General features: G+C 46.8%; 1 protein-coding gene across 1 annotated transcript in view; it reads right to left on the bottom strand.

Annotated features, from left to right (window-relative positions):
- Nucleotides 1–24988, bottom strand: part of ABC1 (ABC transporter 1) — a 111974-nt gene that overhangs the window by 51085 nt on the left and 35901 nt on the right. Inside the window, exons 5-6 of the mRNA XM_087385992.1 lie at nucleotides 17796–17955; nucleotides 17600–17709 (exon numbers count right to left, since the gene is read on the bottom strand). Coding sequence (XP_087242118.1) covers nucleotides 17600–17709; nucleotides 17796–17955 — 270 coding nt within the window. The remainder of the gene's footprint in view (nucleotides 1–17599; nucleotides 17710–17795; nucleotides 17956–24988) is intronic.

Raw genomic sequence — 24988 nt, 5'->3', positions numbered from 1 at the left:
GAGTTGAAAGCTGAATTTGACATGACAAATTTAAGCATATTAAATTTTTATTTGGAGATCCACTGTATACAAGACAAGCATGGTATTGTTATGTCTCAATCCAAGTATGTGCAGAAGCTCTTGGATAGGTTCAACATGCATGATTGTAAGACTATTGCCACTCCCATGGAGCCGGGGCTGAAGCTTACTATGTATGATGCTAGTGAATCAGTGGATGTCACACTTTACAGCCAAGCTGTTGGATGCCTCATCTACTTGTGCAATACATGGCCCGATATTCAGTATGTAGTATCTCAGGTGAGCAGATATATGCACAGCCCAAAGACAACACATTGGCAGGCTGTAAAACGCATCTTCAGATATTTGCAAGGCGCAAAGTCTTTTGGCTTGATGTTTCCCAGGGGGGGTGACTTGCAGATGCATGCTTACAGTGATTCGAATTGGGCTGGAGACTATGATACCAGGCAGTCCACTAGTGATAATTGTTTCTTTTTGGGCAAAGCTTCCATTTCTTGGCTAAGCAAGAAGCAATCTATAGTGGCTACTTCCTCATGTGAAGCTGAGTACAGGGCAGCTTTCAAAGCGACAGTGGCTGCGACGTTTGTTCGCTAATCTTCGTCTCATATTGGAGGGTCCTTCTCCAATTCTCACTGATAGTCAGAGTGCTATAGCAGTGGCAAAGAATCCTATGTTTCATGCTCGCACCAAGCACATTGAGGTTCATTATCATTATGTCAAAGAGAAGTTGCATGCAGGGGAGATCAATATGATCTATGTGTCAACACATGACAATGTTGTAGCACTTCCACGTGAGAAGTTTGAGGCATTTTGCAGTGCCCTAAACTTATCTTCTTGTGGTGATTGATCACTACCTTGTACACCACATTGGCACTGTATGGGGGTGTTAGAATTATTATTATATTCTAGGCAGTGGCCAATCTAATGTAATAAGTGGGTTAGGGGCACTTTTCCCTCTTAGAAGGTTTTTCCTCCTAACCACGGTCTAATCTCTAGCTACGGTTAGTGATTAGATAGGGTTTTGTCACTTAGACAAAACCCTATCTCTTTCATTGTACTTTACTTAATTCAGTATACTTTCGAGAGTGACCTACATTTAGCTCACTCTCTCCATTTTGCTCACTCTTGCTCTTGCTTCCTGTTTTCTCACAAACCTCCCATCACTAGGCTACAACGCACAACCCAGATGTTCCACGTCGTGATGCTGGCCAATGTCTCCCACACACCATCCTCAAGAGCCGAGGGAGGACGGTGTCAAGCTGGAGGGGTCCCCTCATGCAGCTCGGTTTGATGAATGCTCTGTCTATGTATCCTGTAGGCTAGAGAAGCCTCATCAATGTCGAAGGCATGACCCCCCTCCATCAACCAGGCTGCCATGCTCCAAGTAAAGTCCCGATGAATATTCTACGTCTGGGCCACAATCCAAAGGAAACCTAGCCATAATCCTTTGAGCTCATGCAACTCCAAAGGCAATGTGGGATCGTCTCCAAGACACCCTCCATGCAACTAAGACAACACCCATCCACCCTCATCTGCTCTAACCAAGCGCCTACACGCAGACCCTCGTGAGTGGTCAACCGGAAGAAAAGTATGAGATCTTTCAAGGCCGGAGGCTGGACCATAGCCGCATCCAGAACCAAGATCAAACCTCCTGAGAGACTTGCTGCTCCCCCCAATGTCTCTCTCTCAAAGGAATCCAATCGAGGTCTCCATCTGTAGTCGCCGTCTAGTTCATGTCATGTAGGAGAAGAAGGGTATCTTCTCCACCCTCTCCGTGTGACCTACCCTGGACGACCGGAATCCCTCTCTTGGGTTCCACTGAATCTCCCGAAGGGGGTGGCCCTCCAGAGCCAGAGTCACCACCGAGGGACCTCCTAATCCGAGAAGATGGGTTGATGAACCATGACTAGCCTAGACGGCCCACTATCCTGATCAGCTGCAAATGTAATGAGTCTAGGCTCCCATCCATCTCTGGGTCTCCCTTTGACACTGATTGGAGAACTTCCCCCCATCCTTACTCTGAAGAAACTCGACCACTACTGTGCCACATCATGACCCTCATAGGGACACTTGTCCTAGAGAACTGTCCTAGCCATCTACCGTCTGCCCAAGTTTACAGCCCTCCATGCCTCTGGTATGGCTACGTCTATCTCCTTCATCCGGTGCCGAGCTCCTCTCAAGTGAGAGATAGCCCTCAGATGCGCCTCAAGGTCGGATGGGAGTCTACTCCAAGCCCCAAACTAGCTGGCTGGTCCATTGTCCCACTAAGCCCAGCCTATGAGTGTCTGTTGTCCAAGCATATATCCATCCTAATCTCGGGCCTCCGGGTGCCAAATGAGGGGCTGGCCCTCAAACTCCTCTCTGCACCTAAGTGGGGCCTGTATGAGCTCTCCTGCTAGTCTCTGCCAGATCCCTGAAAAGGCTCTGCATCAGTAGGGATCCCCTCCCTATGAGAGGGGGGCTTCCGAGAAGAGCCACCAATGGGACTACAGCCACTAATTGTCTGTGCGTGGGGTATTCCTAAGAAGCCCCTCTATAGGAGGAGCTTCCAGGGCTCTGTTGTTACGTCAGCCATAACCATGAAAGCTCTGCGACTTGGTTATGGCAAGACGGGATGCCAGAGTGCTCAACAATGCTTGCATATTATAGGGCCTAGAGGGCTCGGATCTAGGGTCAAACCTAGGACTACGCATTCACGAGGGGTGCAAAGGATAGCCCAACAGAGGGCTTACTGAAAGAGGTCTGTTATGGGACACATGGCACCATGAGATGAAACCACTTTGCAAGCATTGGGCTAGGGGGAGACTTCTAAAGAGAATGCCAAGGTGGAAGGAGAGAAGGATGCAAAAACAGGAAGAAGGATGTGTGATCTCTCTAATGAGGAAATCAGGTTCTCTCGTGCATCTCGTGGCTGGGAGGAAAAAGTTGGAGAGCCCTCTATCACTTCGTTGTATCATCTGTACCTGGGGTAAGGCTGCGAACCACTAGCTTGCCCAAAAGGGCTCTACTTTGCATCTCCGGATCAATGATGCCCAAGCCACCTCGAGCCTACGGCATGCTGACTATCTGCCAAGCAACCCTGGCCTAGTGTTCCTCATGCCGTCCAAACCAGCCAAGAGGAAATTGTGCACCAAGCGCCTGAACTGTCCCTGCAGCCCCTATGAAAACACCAGCAGGAAGCGCTATCCCAAGCCGTGGCTAAGAGAGCCTGGTTGGACACAAGAGTCCTTCGTGCTAGAGAGAGTTTGGCAAAGCTCCAATATAGAAGCTTTCGTCATACGCTCTCCAATACCGGACAATCTACTGCTCCGCTATAATGTCGATCCCTACCTGAAGACCCAAATATCTTGCTGTCCACCCTTGCAAGATGCACTGAAAACCAAAGGCAATAGCCCAGTCTCGAACCTCCTCGACCTCCTCCATCCTGTGAAGAAGCCAGTCGATTTAGTCCAGTTGATCCAAACCCCAGAGGCCTTGCAATAGATGGCCAAAGCTCCTCAGATTGCCTCAAGGCTCAATGCTAACCCCTCCACGTACAACATCGTGTCGTTTGCGAACTCCGAGTCCAAGAGCTCCTCCTCTTGCCGGATCGGAAGTCTCATCCCTGTTAGTCCTATGGCCTAGAAGCATAGGAAATAGCCAAGCGCCCCAGCTACAAAGAGGAAGAGCAAGGGGGCAGTCCTATCGTACCAAGCGGGGGAGAGAGAAGGCCTCGCCAGTGTGGCCGCATTGAGCATCTGGCTAGAGCTCCCTAAAGGTCTGAAATCCCCCAAACCCACCAGTCTGAGAAAACCCAAACGGTGCATGGTGCTCTCTAGAAAGGACCATTCCACCCTATCATAAGCCTTCTCAAAATCTAAGAAAAGGATGGCTAGGGGCTATGAATCCTCCTTGGCCCAGTATAAAATATTGTCCAAGATACTGCATTCCTGAACAAAGCATGTCTGCATATCGTGAATGATGTCAGAGAGATGGAGCCGCAACCGTGAGCTCAAGACCTTAGCTAGGATCTTGTATGCGGTGTCAAGAAGGGTAATCGGCCTCCATTGGCGAATATCGGACCTGTCTCCTCCCTTCGGGATCAAGCAAATCCAACCCTGGCTCACAGAATGAGTGAGCTAGAGTCGAAGATCTCAATAGGGTGACAATAAGCTCCCAAAAACTCCGAAAGAAGACTAGAGTCAAACCATCCTCCCTAGCACACTTCTAAGGAGGGAGGGCCTTGAGGGCCTCCCCCAGCTCCTCATCTGTGAATGGTGTCTCTAGTTGTCTGCTCACTCTCATCAAGACCACTCATGGAACCTGGTCCCAAACTGCCTCCCTAGCTAAGAGGACCGAGGGAGTCTCCACCTCTAGCTGGAATAACTATTGATAAAAATCCATGGTCACCTCAAGGATCTCCTACGGTCCGAGTGCATCCGCCTATGCTAGGAGTTGGATATAGGCCCTATTATCAACGCGATCGATGGGGTAGTTTTCGAGGAGGACAGGGAGTCGCAAGCAGAGGTATCAACCTTTGAAGACCCGTCATGTGCTATAGATGTGGGGAGTATGGCCACTACCACGATGATTGCACACCACTGTTTAAGCGACCATCTTACACCCAGACCATCTTACACCCAGTGCAACACCAACGATCATTAGAGTAGAGATTGCCCTAATGGCAGGGTGGAACCAACATCTCAAGTCAACATGGTTGATGTAGTAGTAGGAGAGGGAGACAACCCCCATGTGATAAGGGCAATGCTGGGAGCTGTGACAAGGTCACAAACAAAAGGTAACAATTCTACACCAATCGCACCAAAGGCTTCCTTGCCGATGACCAGTACTACCTCCATCACGAGAAGATTGTCCCCACGGACTTCTTCAAGGAAGTCATCCCCTCCCTCTCATGTGGAGAATGTGTCCAAGAAAACATCGCCCGTGTCTACTATTGTCCCAATGGACACACAGCCTATGACAACCTGTGAAAGTGGTCCACCTTCACGTGATTAGTCTATGCCTTCAAGGTACCAAGCGGTGGTCAAGAATGCCACCAGAGATCTACACACTTCTGAGGATGAGGGAAGCACACCTCAGTTTCCTTCCCATAGGTTGAGAACAGTGAGGTTCACAAATGAGGTGATGACACTAGGACAGGGCATGGACAAGGAAGAGCAAGCAAGACAAGCAGGATCTTCGACTCTCCAGACAAGCAACAAATTCAATAAAGAGAAGGAGATGCTAGTGAGACACAGTACTGCCCATGATAAAGGCAGCGAGTGATCAAAGACATACTGCAAGGGTCTCGAAGTTCAAATTTCCATCCTCGACACCAGTGACATGTTCCAGACGAGGTCAACTGACACCAAATCGTTCAGCCTATGCTGGCCTCAATGCCCTTAGGCTCCACGACATTGGAAATCTATATGATCACACGACGGTCATCGGATAGAAGTGTTACTCCACCAATCTTCAAGTTGACACCTTTGACTGCTCCCAGAGGCTTCACCCTACGTTGATCAGCCATGCGGACTAGAAAATGGACGTCACTTGTCAACTTCAAACCAAGTTGTTGCAGCGTACTTTTGGGCATGATGTTCACTGCTGCACCACCATCCAGGAAAATGTCCTTTACTTGCACCCTATTTATGTCCACAATGATCCTGGGAGATAGAGCTCGGAGAAGAGGATTTCGAAGAGGAGGCAGGAGTGGCGGGCTCTTGGGGATTGGCCTATTCGGGGAGAACAACTGGCCTACGATGAGGGCTCACCCTTTCAAGCTGAAACCTATGATGTAGCAGCCCGAGAGGATGCTGAGAGCTTGGCATACTTGTTGGATCGGGCTGGTTCAGAAGAGGAAGAAGCTATCATCTTGGATTGGATGGGAGCCCTGGGCTCCTTAGCAATCAACATGGTGGAGTTATGCCAACAAGAGGATTTTGAAGCACATCTTCGTACTTCATGTACGGTACCAGAAGTAAATCAAGAAGCATGTGCACCTAGTCTAGCTGAGCTAATTTATAAAGGATGTCTATTGGTCTTTGCAATAATCCCCACATGTATCAAAGACTGGTGACTATAAGTACCACACAAGGGGTGGTGAGGTTAGGAGTATGACTCAGGGTCATAACTATGACGCAGTAATGGAGATACAGGGCATGGATAGCTCATACCAAACCAAGGGCAATGCGGCAACAACAAAGGCAGAGGACATTGATGATACTACCGAGGACACTAGTGGTACTACGGCAGACACTAATGGTATTGTAGAGGACATTTGATGACACTGCAGATAACACCCATGGGACGGAGGACGTTGATGGTACTGCAGAAGACATTGATGGTACTGTAGAGGACATTAGTGGTAGTGTAGAGGACACTGATGGTACCTGTCTGATACTGAGGGTACCCGTCTGAAACTGAAGTCTCAAACAGACCCGTCTGATACTGAGGAAGATAACTACCAAGTGCTTAATGTCTTTGGGAGACAAGTGGTGCACACCCGATATGGAGATGAGGACATGGCTGACCTTACTTTGCTTGACCTTTATTTCTCAGAGGCAGATCATTCCCCCACTAAAGATCTTCCAGGAACCACTTATGAGGTGGAAGGCTTAATGTACCAAGGAATGCTCAGACAGGCACAAAAGCATAAAAAGAAAATAACAAGTGCTGCCTCTACATCTCAACCATTGCAAAGAGAACACACCAATAGCTTTTCCACAGTCTTGGTGGCAAGATGTGGAGGGGCCCCTCGAGGATACTCCTGCACATGCAGGATTGGGAACAGGGAAGACAAGTAACCCCACCTCTCGAAGCATGCCCTAGGTTGATCAGGCACGGAACTGGCGAACCTCAACATTGGGACTGAGGACCAACCGCGGCATTTGAAGGTAGCTAGTTGGGTTTGGGTACATGATTATCTTCAAGCAGTGGCAGCAAATTCTTTCCAAGAATATGTGGATGTCTTTGCCTAGTCGTACAAGGATCTGAAGGGGCTGTAGACTAAGTTCATGGAGCACAATTTTGACTCATACCCTAATGCAAACCCAGTGATTCGAGGACCATACCCCACGAATCCCAACTATGGTAAGGCTTTCCAAGCTGACATACAAAAAATGGATCAAACAGGGTTGATCTACCCAAAAGATTACCCCAATTGGGTCAGAGGAATTGTAATTGTGCCCAAAAGAGAGACAGGCAAACTCTGGGTATGTGTTGACTATAGGAGCTTGAATGCTGCCACACGATGGGATAGGTTTCCCCTTCCCTTCACTAACAGAATGTTGGAGACAGTGGCTGGTCATGCTCTATACTCATTCATGGATGGATATAGCAGGTCCAACCAAGTTCGAGTCACAGAACAGGATCAGTCGAAGACCACATTTGTCACTCAATGGTCAACGTACGCCTACAAGCTGATGCCCTTTGGGCTGTGTAATGCACCGGTAACATTTCAACTACTTGTCACTAAACTCTTCTGGGAGAATATTCGCAAGTTTCTTGAGGTCTTTTTAGATGACCTCTCTTGTTTCAATGGTAAAACTGCCTCCCATCTTGATCCAGCCATACAAAATGATCATCTACACAAGTTGAGATGGGTTTTTGATATGTGCAAAGAAGCCCGCTCGTGCTTGAATCTTGACTAGTACTTCTTTCTCCCACTCAGAGGTGTTTTCCTTGGTAATATTGTTTCTAGCTAAGGAATGACTACAGATCCAGCTAAGGTACACGTGGTAATCCCACTCAAAGGTGTTTTCCTTGGTAATATTGTTTCTGGCTAAGGAATGACTACAGATCCAGCTAAGGTACAGGTGGTAATCTCGTACACACCCAAAGATCTGAAGCTCTTTTTACGGCATATGGGATATTACAAGAGGTTCATAGGTTTCTATGCGGACATCAGACAAAACTTCTCACTAGGACGGTCTTTTGGTTGGTCCCCACCTCAACAACTAGCATTTGATAATCTCAAGGACTCCCTAGTTAAGGCCCCAATTCTAAGACAACCGGACTGGGACATCATTTTTCATGGTCATGTGGACGCTAGTGGATGGGCCATTGGCGCTATAACTTCTCAACCTAGCAAGGACCACAAGATTGATTTGCCCGTGTACTTTGCCAACCGACAATGGAATGGAGCAGAACGCAATTACTGTACCACAGAAAGAGAGGGTCTAGACATGGTTTATGTCATGACCAAGTACCACCACTACCTCTTGGGAAACAAGTTTAGAGTCATCATCACTGATCATCAGGCTCTTAAATACTTATTGAATAAACCTTCTTTTTCAGGAACTTGAATTTGGCATTGTGGTGAGGGCCAGCAAAATGCATAAACCTGCAAACCACTTGTCCGAGCTAAGTTCCGGGGAAGCAACCACTGGTATTGAGGATGAATTGGCCAATGCGGGCCTTTTTGGAGTCACATCATTCCAAGATGAATGCTTGTTTGCTGTAGACTGCTTCCCACCATGGTATGCCAACATAGTACATTTGTTGTCCACGGGTGGATTCCCTCAAGGGCTGACCCCAATAGAGAAGCGGAAGAGCATCATTTAGGCCACTCCCTTCACATTGATTGTTACAGGTCAATTATGACCTTTATAGTGCATAATAGAAGCTGGCCTGGAGTCGTCATCATGCTGCTCATCATCATCCGTCCATGCAATGTTGGGCAAGCCTGCTTTGATCTTTGTCAATATTTCACTATATGTGTCCTCCTCTTTGTACCAATCTTCTGGGAGTCCCCCTATTCTGGAGTCCCCCTATTCTAATCTTCAGCGCATTATCACATCAAGCTTCGTGTTCTTTATTTTTTGCTTGAATATCAGTCTTATCTTTGAAAAAAAAAAAAAACAGAATATCAGTCTTACTTGCTTTGGTATCCACTTCCACAATCACTTCCTTCTTAGCAGTTTGTACTTCAATGTGAACTAGATCTTTGATAGTAGAAACTAGCTGTGGGGTAGGGGGGGAAGCCTTACAAGATTTTACAGCTTCATCAATTATTGCCTGCTTACCAAGCCCTTCTAGAACTTGAAGTCGAGCCTTTACCTCTGCTAGTTCCAGTCGGAGCTCTCTCACTTCTTGCTGCAGATAAAAAATCTGATCCTGTTGCCCAAGGATGGGTCGTTTTGAGCCTTCTTGCTGGTAATTGCGTGCATACGGAGTGGGTGTCATGGCTGCAACTGTAGAGTACCGAGTCCTAATGGAGGTTGAAGGAGTTGAGGGGGGCTTGGAGGAGAGGGTAGGCCAGTCCATAATTGACTGTCTCTAGAACCCCCTAGCTGAACCTAACCCCCGGGTTGGGTTGGGGGTTTTGCCCAACTCAGGGTTAGGGTAAGTTTGATGTTGACGAACCTGGGGGGGGGAGTTTGTTGTTGACGAAACTAGAAGGGTTGGACAGTCGGGGGCCGGTGGCTAGTGGCTGGTGGTGGCAGCTGCTGGTGGCTGCTAGTGGCAGCTGCTGGCGGCTGACGACGACGAGCTGACGCAGGTACGAGAGAGAGGTATGGTAGGTACGGGAGAGGTACGACATGTACGATGGGAGAGATACAGATAAGGTACGGCGGGAGAGGTACGGCAGATACAGCTGAGAGAGAGGGAGAGAAGGAGAGAGAGAGAGGGGGAGTGACAAGGGGTGGAAAGAAAAGGTGTAATGTAAGAGAGAGAAAATACAAGATGTGCATGACACTATATAAAACCAATCATGTCGTATACAGTGAAATGCATAAAAAAAGCCCATGCAAAATACAATGGTGTGCTCACAATGTGAGACTATAGATCTCCAATACAATGACATGTAATAAACTAGCAACCCCCAATACAATGATATACCCTAAACTACTCCTCACGATCCACTCTCATGCAAATAGTTGCAAGTATGCTCTTGTGATCCTCAAGAACAAGGCACCATCGAGGAGTGGATGCCATCTTGCGACTGCGAACACGAGTCAGCTCAACCCTAATCGCAACAACAAGATGTGAATATGTGTACGCCTCGCGATCTGCCATGTACTCCTAATACTCGAAGAAGCGACCACGCCTAGAAGGGTGGGATGTAGAGAGAGGTTGGAAGTGACAAGGGGTGGAAAGAGAAGGTGTGAGGTAAGAGAGAGAAGGTGGAAAGACAACATGCTTGATTGGATAAAGTCAGATGACAATTTGAATTATAGGAAACAAACGCACTCTTTTTACATTGAATGGTATGTACAAGCGTGGGAGGGAATATCCCCTCTGAATATTTCTTGACTTGTGACCCATTCATTGGGGCATGGCCCTCCAAAGTGGCCAAGTTCCCCCACTCGGAATAAGCTTGGTGAGGAAAAATGGGCTTGTCCAGCCACTGACAAACTTGGGTTTGTGTTTGAGAAACTTGCTTGAATACAATAGTACTAAATCACCGACTTTGAACTCTCTTTGTTTGAGGTTGTTTCCATCATACCATGCTTTTTGTCTCTTCTGCCACACCTCCTAAGGGAACATTGCCTCGCGTCGATGCTCTTCCAGTGCTTCAAGATCCCATAGACGTTCAATAGTGCACGCTTCTAAGTTGTTATCCAGCTCTGCTAGCACTTGGCTTGTCTCCATATGGAATTCATAAGGCATAACTTTCTCCAAGTTATAGACCAAATCAAACGGCGAACACCCAGTGCTGGCCTTGTATGCAGTCCGGTAGGCAAACAAAGCAGTTGGGAGTAAAACATCTGAACAGCTGAGGCATAGACGAGTCAAGATCCCACACATTGTCTGATTGGAGCTCTCGGCTAGACCATTGGCACGAGGGCAATACGAGGTGGAAAATATATGAACTATTTGTAATTGTTTGACCAAGGCAGCGATGGTGTCATTGAGGAATTGAGCTTCTCGATCACTCATCAATTCTACAGGACAGCCAAACCTGGAGATGATCTAATCATATGAAAATGTGGCCACAACCTGGGCTGTGCATGTTGTCATTGCCTTGGCCTCGACCCATTTGGTACCATAATCGATGGCTACTAGAGCATACCTGTTCCCCTATCGTGTCGTAGGAGAGATGTGCCCCTACAAAATCCAAACCCCAGCAAAGATAGAAGGGGGGCACGGGACTGCATTGTTTAAGGGTAAGATACTTATGCCAAGATACTCACACCTCATAGGCTTGGGGCCTGCTCGTTGACATGAGTCACATCTGCGCACACGAGTGTCGCAATCCTGGAACAACTTGGGCCACTAGAACCCAGCACGCATTATCTTCATAGCAATAGCGTCTGGAGCCATATAACCTCCTTCGATGCCACCGTGTGCCTCCTCAACAATAGACTATGTTTCGTGTTGAAGCACACACCGTCTCAAGATGTGGTCCTTTCCTAGTTTGTGATTATGAGCAACGGGGGGAGAAAAGGAGAGACTTCAAGCTCCAGCCAAGCCTTCCTTTCCAGGGACGCTCAACTTCACACGGTACGATGGTAATCAGGAACCCTTAATGTTGACTTCGTGGCTCAATTAGTCCGAAAGTTATTTTTCAGTGATGCCTACAAAGGACAACAAGCGGTCCATCCTAGCATCCATGCACCTCACAGGCAAGGTGGTCATCTAGTGGTTCAAGTGGCAGAAGGACCACTATGATGCAAACGAGGAGACACATTTCTACAGCTGGACGAAATTTGTGAAAGATCTTCAATCACGGTTCCTGCCACCGCAATACTTGGACACGCTCCAAAGTCAATTCTATAAGCTACGCCAGGGGGACAACGAGTGAGTGAAGCATTATGCCAATAAATTCACGCACGAGTCTACACACTTGCAGCTGGACAAGAGTCAGAAGATGAGCATATTCCTTCATGGGTTGCGATCAGACATCTAATGGTACGTCCGTAGTTTTCGGCCAACGGACTAGCTTTTCGGCTCACGATCCTCCCGCATCTCCTGAAGCTGGGTCAAGCGGGTGAAGAGAGCCTCAGACTATTGTTGTTGCATCTACATCATAGCCTGCGAACTCATGCTGGGCTTTCTCTGTGCAGAATGCTGTCTTCTAAATATCCAGCTCATGAATCCGGATATGATGGTACCCACTCTTCATATCAATCTTTGAGGACATCTTAGTTCCGTTCACACGCTCCAACATCTAGTTGATCCTCGGCATGGGGAACCTGCTCTTGATAGTTAGCTTGTTCAGTGTGTGCTAATCCACACACATCCTAGTTGAGTTGTCCGTCTTCTTGACGAAGAGGATCAGAGTTGCATACGATGAGTTATTGGTGCGGATGAAGCCACTGCGTAACAACTCCTCTAACTGCTGCTCAAGCTCCTCCACCATCTCTCGCTGAGACGGTACGGATGCTTGCTGGGAGGTGATGATCCAGGCAAAGCTCAATATGATGGTCCTCTGGCCGACTTGGTGGTAAGGCTGGAGGCAGGCTCGATGTATGGAAAATGTCCTAGTACTGTTGGCAAAGTTTCATGCTCGGGGTTCCTAGCTAGAACTTCTGTATTGGTCGCATTGACATAGACAAAGTATGCCTCTCCTCCCTTGCAAATCTTGTGTGCCATCTGGATTGTGGAAATCAAAGGGTGAGGAAAAGTGTCTTTTAGTGAAGCGATGAACTTACCCCCGTGATGTGGAATTCTGAGGTCAAAACCCTGGTTCTGATGTCTAGGCAAAACTTTGAACTAGTGCCACCATCGGGCTCCCAATATGATGTCCGCTGCTTGAGTTGGTGCTACCCTGAAAGAACGAATATCTACCCACCCTCCTATCTTTAGAGTGGCTCCCGAGGCCACTTATTGCTCTTTTCTTGCTGTCCTATGAATGCCTCATTCAGGGCGATGATATTTGACAGGATGAGAGTCAACCTGGCTCGCTGAGCGACTTTAGTAGAAATGATGTCCTTGGAACTCCCTAAATCTGCGAGAATGAGGACTTTATGGTCGCAGATCTGTCTGTAGAACTACAACATCACAGGAAACTAGTGAGAGTCCCCCTTCTATTGATCTTCTTCGACCTCCTCTATAACCACTGAGGTAGTCTTGGCTGGAACCAAAGTTGTAGAAGAACCACTTGACATGGGCTTCTTAAAATGTGGACAATCCTGCTTTTTGTGCCCCCACTCATGGCAAAAGAAGCAACGGTTCTCTTTGGCATAGGTGACTCTAGTGGCTGCATCTAAGTACCCTCCATAGCCGTTGATGTCTTTTGCTGGCTAGATCTTCCTTTGTTTCCCCGTGCTGGCCTTCTTCCCTCCATCTATAGCAGCGGAATACGGAGACTCCTTACTGTTGACCTGTTTGGGTCCTTGACCCTTGTGCATGAGCTCAAAGTTCTGAGCCACCTCATATGCACACTCATAATTCCATGGCCGAAAACTACGGACGTACCACTGGATATGTGATCACAGCCCATGAAGCAATTTGCTCAGCTTCTACTTTCCCTCTAGCTGTAACTGCACAAATACCTTCGTGAATTTTTGGATAATGATTCACTAGCTCGGTAGAATTTACTCTGGAGCTTGTCCAGGTACTCAGGTGGCACGAACTATGATCGAAGATCTTTCACGAATTTCGTCCAGCTCTAAAAAGGTGTCTCCTTGTCTGCATCATAGTGGTCTTTCTGCCACTTGAGCCATCGGGTGACCATCTCGCCTATAAGGTGCGTGGATGCTAGGATGCACCGTTCATTGTCCTTCGTAGGCATCACTGAAAAATAACTTTCAAACTGATGGAGCCATGAAGACAACACTAAGGGTTATGCTTACCATTGCACCATGTGAACTTGAGCTTACTCGAAAAGGCTTAGCTGGAGGTGGAAGTCTCTTCTTTTCTCCCCCCGCTGGTCAGAGTAGAGAAACGAGAAGCTGCCAGTCTCGTTCTTCCTTCTCTTCTTGAGCAGTACGTTCTTGGAGCTCCTTGGCCTCCTGAGCCTCGCAATCACTTCCCGCGAGCCTCTCAATCGCGTTTGTCTTTTGCTTCTCGAGCCTTTGCCTCTCAAGCTAGCCTTTCGTGCTCTTTGGCAGCCTGCTCACGATCTTCCCGCACAACCTGAAGCTGGGTCATACGGGTCAAGAGAGCCTCGGACTGCTGTTGTTGCATCTGCATCATAGCCTGCAGCATGGCTGTCATGGCAGACATGGAAGTCTCTGCAGGATTCTGTGGTGGGGGTCGTGGTGGTGGTTGAGGCACTGAACCATCATCCCCCCCTGTGTTGGACTACTCACCGGTGCTCATGGTGTCCTTACCAGATCTTGTCTGGACCATAAAACAATAGAGCTGCCCCTAAACCGACCCTTCGTATCTCAGAAAATAAATTACGAAGCTCTAATACCAATGTAGTGGGACATAGACTATCCTCACTCTCTCTCTTGCTCAATACTAACTCCAAACTGCGAGATAATGCACTCAACACACAAACTGATGCTGTGGATGTGAATGAGAGAATCAAAGGGTGAGAATGTGGTGGGCCTCCGAACAGAAATAGATACAACTGAATAATGAATGCCCAAAGGGCTGAATACAACTGTATGGAGGGGCGAAAATCCTCACTGCTAAACTGGAAAGAGCTAGAATACCTAGAGGAGGTGAATTCTCACTAGATCCCTTAGAGGCTGAGGCACCTTGCTGGGCTGCTGCAGGGAGGCCTAGATACTGCTGCACTGAAGGCTGGAAGGCCTGAGGTGGGGATGAGAAATGAAGGCCAAGGGGCCTGCTTTTAAAGGCCCCCTTGGGCCTGACTGACCAGCAGCCTGTTGCTGACTGACTGGCTGCTCCCTGCTCACCGACCCCTTTTGGCAGGCCGACCTGCTGATGTGGCAGCCGACCCTGCCACATGGCACTTGCTGACATCATCACTGCCAGTTGGCAGCCTGTGACTACTCCTGCGTGTCTTGCATCTGCTCAATGTCTGCATGGCAGTCCCACGTGACAGCTGCTAACATGGCTGCCTACGTGGATTGCTGCCGAGCTCGCTGCCTGCGTGGCAGTCCACGAGCTGTGGATGCCCGTGACATTCTCTATCTTATATCACACCTCTTTCCACCCCTTGTCACTCTCCCTCTCTCTACATCAGACTTTCTCTCTCCACCCCTTGTCCTCTCACCACTTCTCTCTACATACCACTTTCTCTTTCCACCCCTTGTCACTCCGCCCCCTCTCTCTACATCCAACCTTCCCTCTCCACCCCTTATCCTCCTACTACTACTCTCTACGAACCACCTTCTCTTTCCAACCCTTGTCACTCTGCCCCCTCGCTCTACATCCAACCTTCCCTCTCCACCCCTTGTACTCCCACCACCTCTCTCTACAAACCGCCTTCTCTTTCCACCCCTGGTTACTCCACCCTCTCTCTCTACATCCAACCTCCTCTTTCCACACTTTGTCCTCCCACCACTTCCCTCATTTTCTTTTCTTTTCATTGTTACATCCAGATGTATTTGATTATGTATGATCAGACTTAGGATTCAGCACGGGTGATGATGCTCGTTTCAGTAGCTCCACCCTTACTGTGATTTGTATCACGTTTTCTTTCAGTCACATAGACCATCGGTCTTCCGAAGACTCTAATAAAATTTCTGTCTTTCTACTTCCAACCTTCCGTTTTCACCCCTTCTCCTTTCACTTTCTCTCTCTACATCCCTTCCACCCCTCTCTCGCATGGACTACTAGGAGAGCCTCTTGCTATATTTAGCTTAAACTTCTAAAGTGGGCTCTCCCTCCCTAACTCTATCGCTCGCTCTCTTAGGCAACACCCACCTCTCCATCAGCCTCCCTCCATGCGATTTCATGTCCCCCCCCCCTCTGCCACCTCATCCCCCCTCCTCCTGCGCTCTCCATCAGCCCCCCTCCTTGCGATTTCCAGCCCCCTCACATGGCGATTTCCAGCCTCCTCCCCTCCTTGCGAATTCCTCCAACCCCTCCTTGTCTCCTCCCCTCCTTGCGAATTCCTCCACCCCCCTCCTTGCAAGTTCCAAGCCCCACCCCCACCCCCTCTTGCCTCCTCCCCTCATTGTGAATTCCTCCACCTCTTCCTTGCGGGTCCCCCCCCCCCCTCCTTCCGGGTTCCCACACCTCCTTCTTCTATACTTTTCTATCCACCGAGTGCCTATACCTCCTCTACAATTTCCACACCATCCTTTTCTACACTTACTACACGGAGAGCCATGCCCAAGGCAGCCTCTACAATAGAATCCACAGGGCCAAAATCACGACGGCGTCTACAACAGAATCCCTCCTTTGGTAGAGCAATGTGTCACACCTGCCAAAGAGGAAGCCACCATATGTAGAGCAACATCTATCAAACCTAGCAAAGAGGAAGCCAGTGTGGAAGTCATCTCGTGAACGCCTAATGTCACCTCTTGAATATCTGGTGTCGCCACCTATAAGGAGCTCATGGTGGAACCTGATGTGACCATAGGTAGTGTATCCGATGGTTCCACTGGTGAATCATGGGGCACAACCTCTACCGACGTATAAGAGGTCTCACTGTCATTGTTGTGGAACTTGATGTCACCATAGGGAGAGTATCCAAATCCACTGTTGAATCATGGCACACCACTTGTCCTGGCATACAAGAGGTCATTGCTGTTGAACCTAATGTGACCATAGATAGAACATCGGATGCGGTCACGCCAGACACATGCTCTACCAGTGGAGACACGGGCTGCTCTACATGTGGTCACATCAAGTCCAACAGGTGTTCTACCCGAGGGCACATCGGATGCTCTTATATCTGACATTCGGTTCAATGGGCTCCTTGGAGGCGGTGACATCAAGCATACATGGGTTGACTTCCGGCATTGCTTTTTTATGCCCATTACTATCACACATGCCATCATCACCACATCTGCCCAAGATCAAACTGATGTCACACACTTCCCACATGGGTTGGATTTGAACCTTACTTTGGGCACTAACTCTAGCTTCACTCCATCTATCCCTGATAACTCTAATGAAGATGTTCATATTTCTCTTCGGCAGCCCCCACTACACACTACTTCGCATTGTCTGACACCACCTCCGAGGAGACACGGGAGTGTGCAAGGTGTAAAACTTCAGGCGACTCCACCAACAAGCAAGGTATTTCAAAGCGAAAAATTGCATCTGCCAGCTGATTGTCCACCACTCAATGAAAATGACATGCTGTCACAATACATAGCCTCCTCCTCAAGACAATCCTTCTCCAATGTGGCCCTAATAAAGCAACAAAATGAAGACTACAGAAGACTATTGTCAGCCCTTAAAAGGAAAAGGTCTCCTGTTTGCTTGGAAGAGGAAGACTTTATCAAATCCTCCTAGAAACCACCCATTGAGAGTCCACAAAAAAAAAAGTGTCTGGTGCAATTACTTTTGCACAATGTGTATCCACAAGCTTATTGAAAACAATAGTCTCCCAAAAAGGAGATAATTATTAATTCTCTACATTATTCCTTTGATACCTTTGCCAACTTTTAGAGGGAATTCTTGCTCTCTAACTAGCATCTCTAAGTAGCACATATCTAGGCCTTCACAACATATGTATGAGTCAATCAAAGATAGGTGCAACGTTCACAATAATAGAAGAAGGTGTTAGGATTTCAAAGTCATGAAAGCATCAGTATGTCAACTTTTAAGAGCTAATAAGTACCTGCATGAACCGATGGACAAAGAGCTCTTGCAATGTAAGTTGCAATAGGCGCCGTCCAACACTATCTCGAACTTCTTGACTCATTTCAGCGACTTTGTCAATAGAAACACCTATTGAGCCATCAAATGCCTTCATGAGACTCTAAACTACCATTAACTAAGCACAAATTGTGATTTTAGAAAACAGTATAACCCACCAGGGACAAGCTCTGTTGTAAGGACATGCTTGCTTGAGAATTCGGTAAAAACCTTTGGGACATATAACCCATTTGTGGCTGCAAAAAGTTGTCCAAACTTCATTTGGTTTGCTGCCTCTAAATTGTAATCACATTCCCTAGCCAACTCTTCCTTGGCCACCTACATCAACAATTGGATGGATTAGGCTCACATGGACATGCACAACCAAATAATTAAAAAAATATGGTAGTAATGCCTTGCAAATTTCTTACAAAAAATGAGCCAGCATTGTTCTTCGTTACAAACAATATAGTTATTGAGCAGGTTATGAAATCAATCCACCCAAGAAGCAGAGGTGGGAGGCCATCTTGCTAGGTATTCTTCATCAACAAAACCAGTATGTATGCACCTTGTCAAGAAGTGCTAATATCAACTCTCAAATGTCAAAGAATTGAACCCCAACCAAATTTATACCTTTGTAAGCCTAAAATATATCTAATCTTGCGAATCAATGTTTTTATTTCAAAACCCATCATCAACTCCATACGTTTGACTATATAATAAGTCAATATCTGTAGGAGTATATATGTAAATGAGTCTAAGGAACAAACCCCACACTCCTGAGAACAAGAATTGAGCAGTTGGCCAAGGAGGGGGGGTTTCACTAGTAACAAATAAGAGGCATCTTATATTAAAGACCTTGTTTATTTATCCATTAGTTGAAGAGAGTTGTGAATCGCTCAACTCACATCTCAATCTCTTCTGTGGAAATCACGAGTGATGGCACACTCTTTTTTCCTCCCAGCCAAATCTCTGTGCCAGCATACTTACATAAAAAATTTCACACACTTAGAACTCGCATGCTAATCCACAAAGCCCCATTTCCCTAGATGGATCTAGCCTGCCACATGTCATCATTCTAGGGTACCTCTTAAATGCATCTTTTACCCCTCTTGGGAGGACATTACATTCACTTGCCCCTAGGCACATTTACACATTTAATACATTTAAGACCCATAGCCTTAGACCCATCTAGTCCGTGCCATATCACCCTCATCAAGGACCTTGACACCGATTCCTTTGACCATTTACATGAAGTGCTAATAGCGACCTCTGATCTCATCGTATATAGGGCATGTGAAGGTGAAATGCTCCTCCAGCTCAATCTCCTACTAATCACACAAAGTGTAGATGCAACCCTCTTTGGGTATGCCCTCTACCTATCCACTTTCAATGCAAAGCCTGTATGATGAGATGCAGAACTGCCCGATCAATAAACGTCTCGTGAGCCTATGAGACAAAGTACAATCAAGAGAGTAACTCATACAAGCCATTGTCGGCTAATGCATAGGGCTCGCTAAGGCTCTCACAGAGTGCTATACTAAGAAGCTCAAAACAAACTCAGAATCATACTCAAAAGAACTAGTACTCAAAGGACACAAAATGCATAACTAGGCGCCATAGTGGCTCTATAGTGGGATGCGAGGATATCTTGTAGCTGTATCCGTTGTGTCGTCTCATGCTGCGGTGGGGACACAGTCTCCATGATCTCTATATCCAATGTGCCATGTCGAGAGTAACCCCTCGGCTCTAGCGCTCCCCTCTAAGAAAGGCTGTCCGGTGAGTTTTTGCATTGTGAATGGTCTATGTGACTATGGCTCCCTTGCTCCATGTTGTCTCTTCCCACTGATCCACTCTGTCCTCATCAACTATCTTCTCTATCTATACTCCACTGTGTCCCAAAGCTGACCTGAATATGTGACAAGTTGCAATGCTCCATCTATCTCTACCTGAAGGCCTTATGACATTGGAGGGGTTTTGTGAGAAATTGTATTTCCTATATGATGAAAGGGTTTTTTATGGGAATTTGTTGGGAAATTCACCCTATGTGGCAGGTTGTAATTTCCCACCTTTCCCCCTAGCATTTGACCTTGGTGTATTTGTGTAAAAAAGTGAGGGCCTCCTCCTTATGGCATGCAAAGATGTCCACATCATAGGAAAGTCTAGAAATGGTGGGAAATATTACTCTTTCCCATGTTCCCAATTTCCCACCATATCATTACCTCTTTAGGTGGCACTGTCGCCTCTAGCTATCTGACCTGTCTCAGTAGAGTCTCTCTGTGTCATTGCATCTCCATCACATAGAGACCTACATAGACCTAGTCTTGAAGTGGATTAGCCTAGAGAGAGGCCTAAACCCAAGCCTATCTTGGAATAGACAATGGTACTGCCCTTGAATCTCATTGTAAATTGGGCATAGGAAGTGCATGTCTGTCTCCAGCTCTCCCAAAGTGGAAAGCATGCATGTCCAGTGCTCTCTAGGTGTGCATGTGGCTCTACCTGCCTCAATCCTCAACTAATGGGATGAGACTCGCATTTGTCTAATGGCTTGATGTTTATGAAGGCCATCTTATGATAGTATTAGAATGCAATTATGCACTACAATAACTCAGGTGAAGCTGAGATTTGTGCACTCCCTAGACTCTCTGGTTATCCATATGTAGCACTCTCTCTCTCTCTCTCTCTCTCTCCTCTCTCTCTCTCTCTCTCTCTCTCTCTCTCTCTCTCTCTCTCTCACACACACACACACACATGCGCGCGCGCATACACAACTATTCAAAGACCTTTTCTATACTCAACCGATCCATGGCGTAGTCCCATAGAATACAAAGGTCCAATCACCCGGATGGATAGCTGATTGGGCGGTCACCAGCCAAACGGCATCCCATCATTGCCCTTTACTTTTAGTTTCTCCATCTCGCAACCGCATCGCAATGTATTTATTTACTGTCATGTTTCAGACACCAGCCTTGAGGTATGGGTGCCCGTTTTGGTGGCCCCACCCCTTAGTTTCCATTGTATCTAGTCTTTTTCCATTCTCATAGACCCTTTGGCCTTTCATAGTTAATAAACTTTCTTTCTTTCCCCACCTCCTGTCCTTCTCCCTCTCCCCCTTCAAATTTCTCCCACTCCCACTCGACTCCCCTCTCAACCCTCTACCTTTTGCTCTTTAGATTTCGATCTCATATAGCTCTCTCACTTCCACTCCCACCCCCTCCCCCTCTCCCTTTCCCTCTAGATACAGGCCATCCAAGGCGTTCTGCCGCCTCAATGTGACCATATCATCCAAGACGAAACCTCCGGGGCGTGCGGCCTTCATGTAAGGCCACACTAGCCCAAACACAACATTTTCCCCCTACGTGAAGCTCCTGCTATCTGCACAAGATGTGCACTTAGACATAAGAAGACCCACAATTGGCTCTAGAATCCCACGGGGATCTAGAGGATCTATCACATGCAAAAACATCACAAAGAACATTTCAAATAAAAAGCATTACATCCCCTTCTATTGAAGCTAGAACTAGGGTAGATGAAAAGACTATATAGGAATGAGACTCCGATCCTAAGAAATCCATGTTGAGCCAGAGCGCCTACTACTTGGGAAGACTCCTCCCACTGTCGGAATGTCCTTCTGAACAGATGCCTCCCTATGAAATGGTTTGTCCCATCCAATGGTTCCTTCATTTGATTGTGCTTTGCTCTAGCAAAGCACACATTACTGTTAACCAATTTCACTATTCCTACGGAATATCACGGGAGACGCACCAAATTTACCTCCCAGCCAACTCTACCAAGACTTCACACAAGAGAGAGATAGAGCTGTCAGCCAAATCACGTAAAATCCAAATTCCTTATCTTCTCTCTCAAGTCTTGACAGACCCCAAATCCCTAGATAGATCTAGATGCCACATGTCCTCCATATAGGGCCTTCCTAATGCAACATTTCACCCCTCTCTTGGGATGCATTTAATTCCTTGCCCCTAGGCATAATCTTTGCACTAGGCCCTTGGCCTCAGATCTATCTAGTCTGGTGCTATCAGCCCTCACCTAGGACCTTGACATTAATCCCTCCCGATCATTTACATAAAGCGCAAACACATATATTACAAAGATAGATCCTATAAGGGAAATGTCGACTGATTCTTCCGAGGTCATGCTACCTCGGCTAGAGCGTAACATTCCTTCCCTCTTCAGACATCAGCGTCCTCGATGATAAAGTCTGGGAACACTCTCCGCAACTGATATACGGACTCCCAGGTAGCTTCGGATAGAGGCTGACCATGCCATGCAACCAACACCGTGGGTATCTTCCGATTTCGTATTTGCATCGTTCCTCGGTCCAGGATTCTTGTTGGTTTGCGCCTTGCAATATCCTCTATCTCCTGAAACAAAACCACACCTTCGATTAGTGAGTCACCAGTATGTAAAAATTTCTTTAAACGTGAAACATGAAAAACCGGGTGCACCTTACACCCCTGTGGCAACTCTAATTTATAGGCTACACTGCCTATTCTCTTTAGAATTAACCACGGCCCACAGTATCGAGGTGATAACTTAGCACACTCTCCTGAAGTCAACGACTTCGAGTGCGAAGGAATTCTGAGAAAAACTTTTTCTCCTTCTTCAAATACTCTTATAGACCGATTCCGCATACACCTTGGCTCTATCCATAGCCTGACGGATATTAGCTCTCGCAAGTGCTAGCATCTCCCGCATCTGAACTACAAAGTTCGCGGCACTAGGCACTTTCTGAGGTACTCCAACGATAGTTGGATTGGTTGGCCTATAACCATAGTTCAGCTCAAACGGACTGAACCCGGTAGATGAATGTTTCCTATCATTGTAGGCAAACTCCAACAATGGCAACCACTTGTCCCATGTATGTTGCCTCAATGACACATATGCTCTCAGCATATCCTCTAAAGTCTGGTTGACTCTCTCCGTCTGACCATCCGTCTCAGGATGATCCCCACTACTCATTCCCAACTCAGTCCTTAGTGTCTCAAATACCGCTGTCCAAAAATGACCGGTAAACCTGACATCTCTGTCTGACACTATGGATCTAGGCAATCCATGCAGACGAAATATATGTCTAATAAACAAATCCGCTACTTGCGGGGCACTAATAGACTCTCTAGTCGGAATGAAGTGAGCCATCTTGGTTAGACGATCAACCACCACAAGGATAGAATTATACCCTCCTTGTGTTGCAGGTAGTCCTACAATAAAATCCATGGAAATGCTCTCCCACTTACTTAGTGGTATTTCCAAGGGCTGTAAAAGTCCGGGTGGCTTCACCCGCTCGGCCTTACTTACCTGACACGAGAAACACCGTGTCACATATTCATGAATATGCTTTTTCATCTTTGGCCAAAAGAAATCTCGCTTCACGAGATCATATGTCTTCTCGACTCCTGGATGTCCCGCACACGGGCTATCATGGCATTGTCGAATGACTCTCTGCCTGAGATCATTCTGACCAGGTACTACAACCTTGCCATTTCTAACTAGCATACCATCCCTTATGGTATATCTTGCATAAGTTTGGCCTTTTCTGGATGCCGGGTCATCCTTTTCATTTTCCCCGGGTTTTAACACATGAGCCTTAGGCCATAAGCTCTGGACAAACTCGTCCACCTTCTGAGTTTCTCTGATCTCGGTCATTAGAGCACTCTCTAATACCGTGAAACTCAGATTGTGCATAATGCGAGACAACGCATCAGCTACCTTATTGTCTTTTCCTCTTCGGTACCGAATCGTTAGATTAAACTCCTGCATGAGCTCTGCCCACCTAGCTTGGCGGCCCCTCAAGTCAGGCTGTTTACAAAAATATTTCAGAGTATCATGATCTACATCCACATAAAACTCTGAACCATACAAATAATGCCTCCATGTTTTCAAAGCATGGATAACAGCATACAACTCTAATTCATGAGTTGGCCAATTTCTTTGAGAGGAAGAAAGCTTCTTGCTTTCAAAGGCTACTGGCCTTCCCTCTTGAAGGAGGACTGCTCCTACCGCAATGCCACTTGCATCGGTTTCTAGGAACAACGGTTTCAGGGGATCAACTATTTTTAACACCGGTCCTGAGACCACAGCTTGTTTTATGGTGTTAAAACTTTTCTGTTGATTTTGTCCCCAAATAAAAGGTACTTTATCTGAGGTCAGATCAGTCAATGGCGATACTATTTCAGAATATCCTTTGATATGCCTTCTATAAAACTGGACAAATCCCAAGAATGATCGCAACGCGGTCAGACTCTGAGGGATTGGCCAAGTTAGTATCGCAGCCACTTTCTTCGGATCCATTTCTACCCCCTGTGGAGTAATTATGAACCCTAAATACTCAAGCCTAACCATACACAGTATAGTTTTCTTTTTATTCACGTAAAGACTGGCTTTCCTCAAAGTACTGAACACTATCCTTAAGTGTTCACAATGCTCAGTAACACTCTTACTGAATATCAAGATATCGTCAATAAAGTGTACTACGAACTTTCCGATATACGGACGTAGTAAATCGTTCATAAGCATGACGAAGGTCGCTGGAGCATTGGTAAGTCCGAAAGGCATTACCAAAAACTCATAATGACCAAACCTGCTTCTAAAAGCGGTTTTATGCACATCCTCGGCTCTAATCCGGATCTGATGGTAGCCACACTTAAGATCTATCTTGCTGAAAATCACAGCTCCATGTAATGCATCTAGCAAATCATCAATCCGAGCCATCGGATACCTGTGCTTAACAGTGATATTATTCAATGCTCTATAATCTATACAGAGGCGAAACCTATCATCCTTTTTCCTCTTTAATATCACTGGTGAAGCAAAAGGTGAGAAACTTGGTTGAATCTGCCCCAACTTGAGGTATTCTTCCAGTTGCCTACGCACCTCCGCTTCTTCAGTAAAACTCATTCTATAGGGAGGTCTATTTACAGGCTCTGCCCCCGGGATCAGTTCAATCTTATGCTGAACTTTCCGCTCTGGAGGTAACCCATAAGGTAGTTCATCCCTAAAGCATTCAGAGAACTCCTCTGTTATAAGATTAGCCAGCTTGGCCATCTCATCACTTTGCGTAACATCAGTGCTAGTCGAGGAATCATTCACCGACTCTACCGATGCAGTGCAAAGGTATAAAAACTCTACTTGAGCCTTTCTGATTTCCATCACGGAAACCAACGGTCCCTGAGGTATATCTTTTTCACCTCGCAAGACATAAAGCACATCATTCATCTTGAATTGATATACGTGCTTTTTCCAATCAATGGCTGGATTCTTACTAGAATGCCACACCATTCCCAGGGCTATATCCGCATGAGCAAGCTTGGTCATTTCAAAATCAAGCTTCTCAGCATAGTCCTGAATTCGAAGC

The sequence above is a fragment of the Dipteris shenzhenensis genome, chromosome 15, assembly GCF_047967505.1.
Source record: "Dipteris shenzhenensis isolate YYH24624 ecotype China chromosome 15, Dip_SZ_1.0, whole genome shotgun sequence".
NCBI lineage: Eukaryota > Viridiplantae > Streptophyta > Polypodiopsida > Gleicheniales > Dipteridaceae > Dipteris > Dipteris shenzhenensis.
The sequence above is the reverse complement of the archived record's forward strand: the minus strand, read 5'-3'. Positions and strand labels throughout refer to the sequence as shown.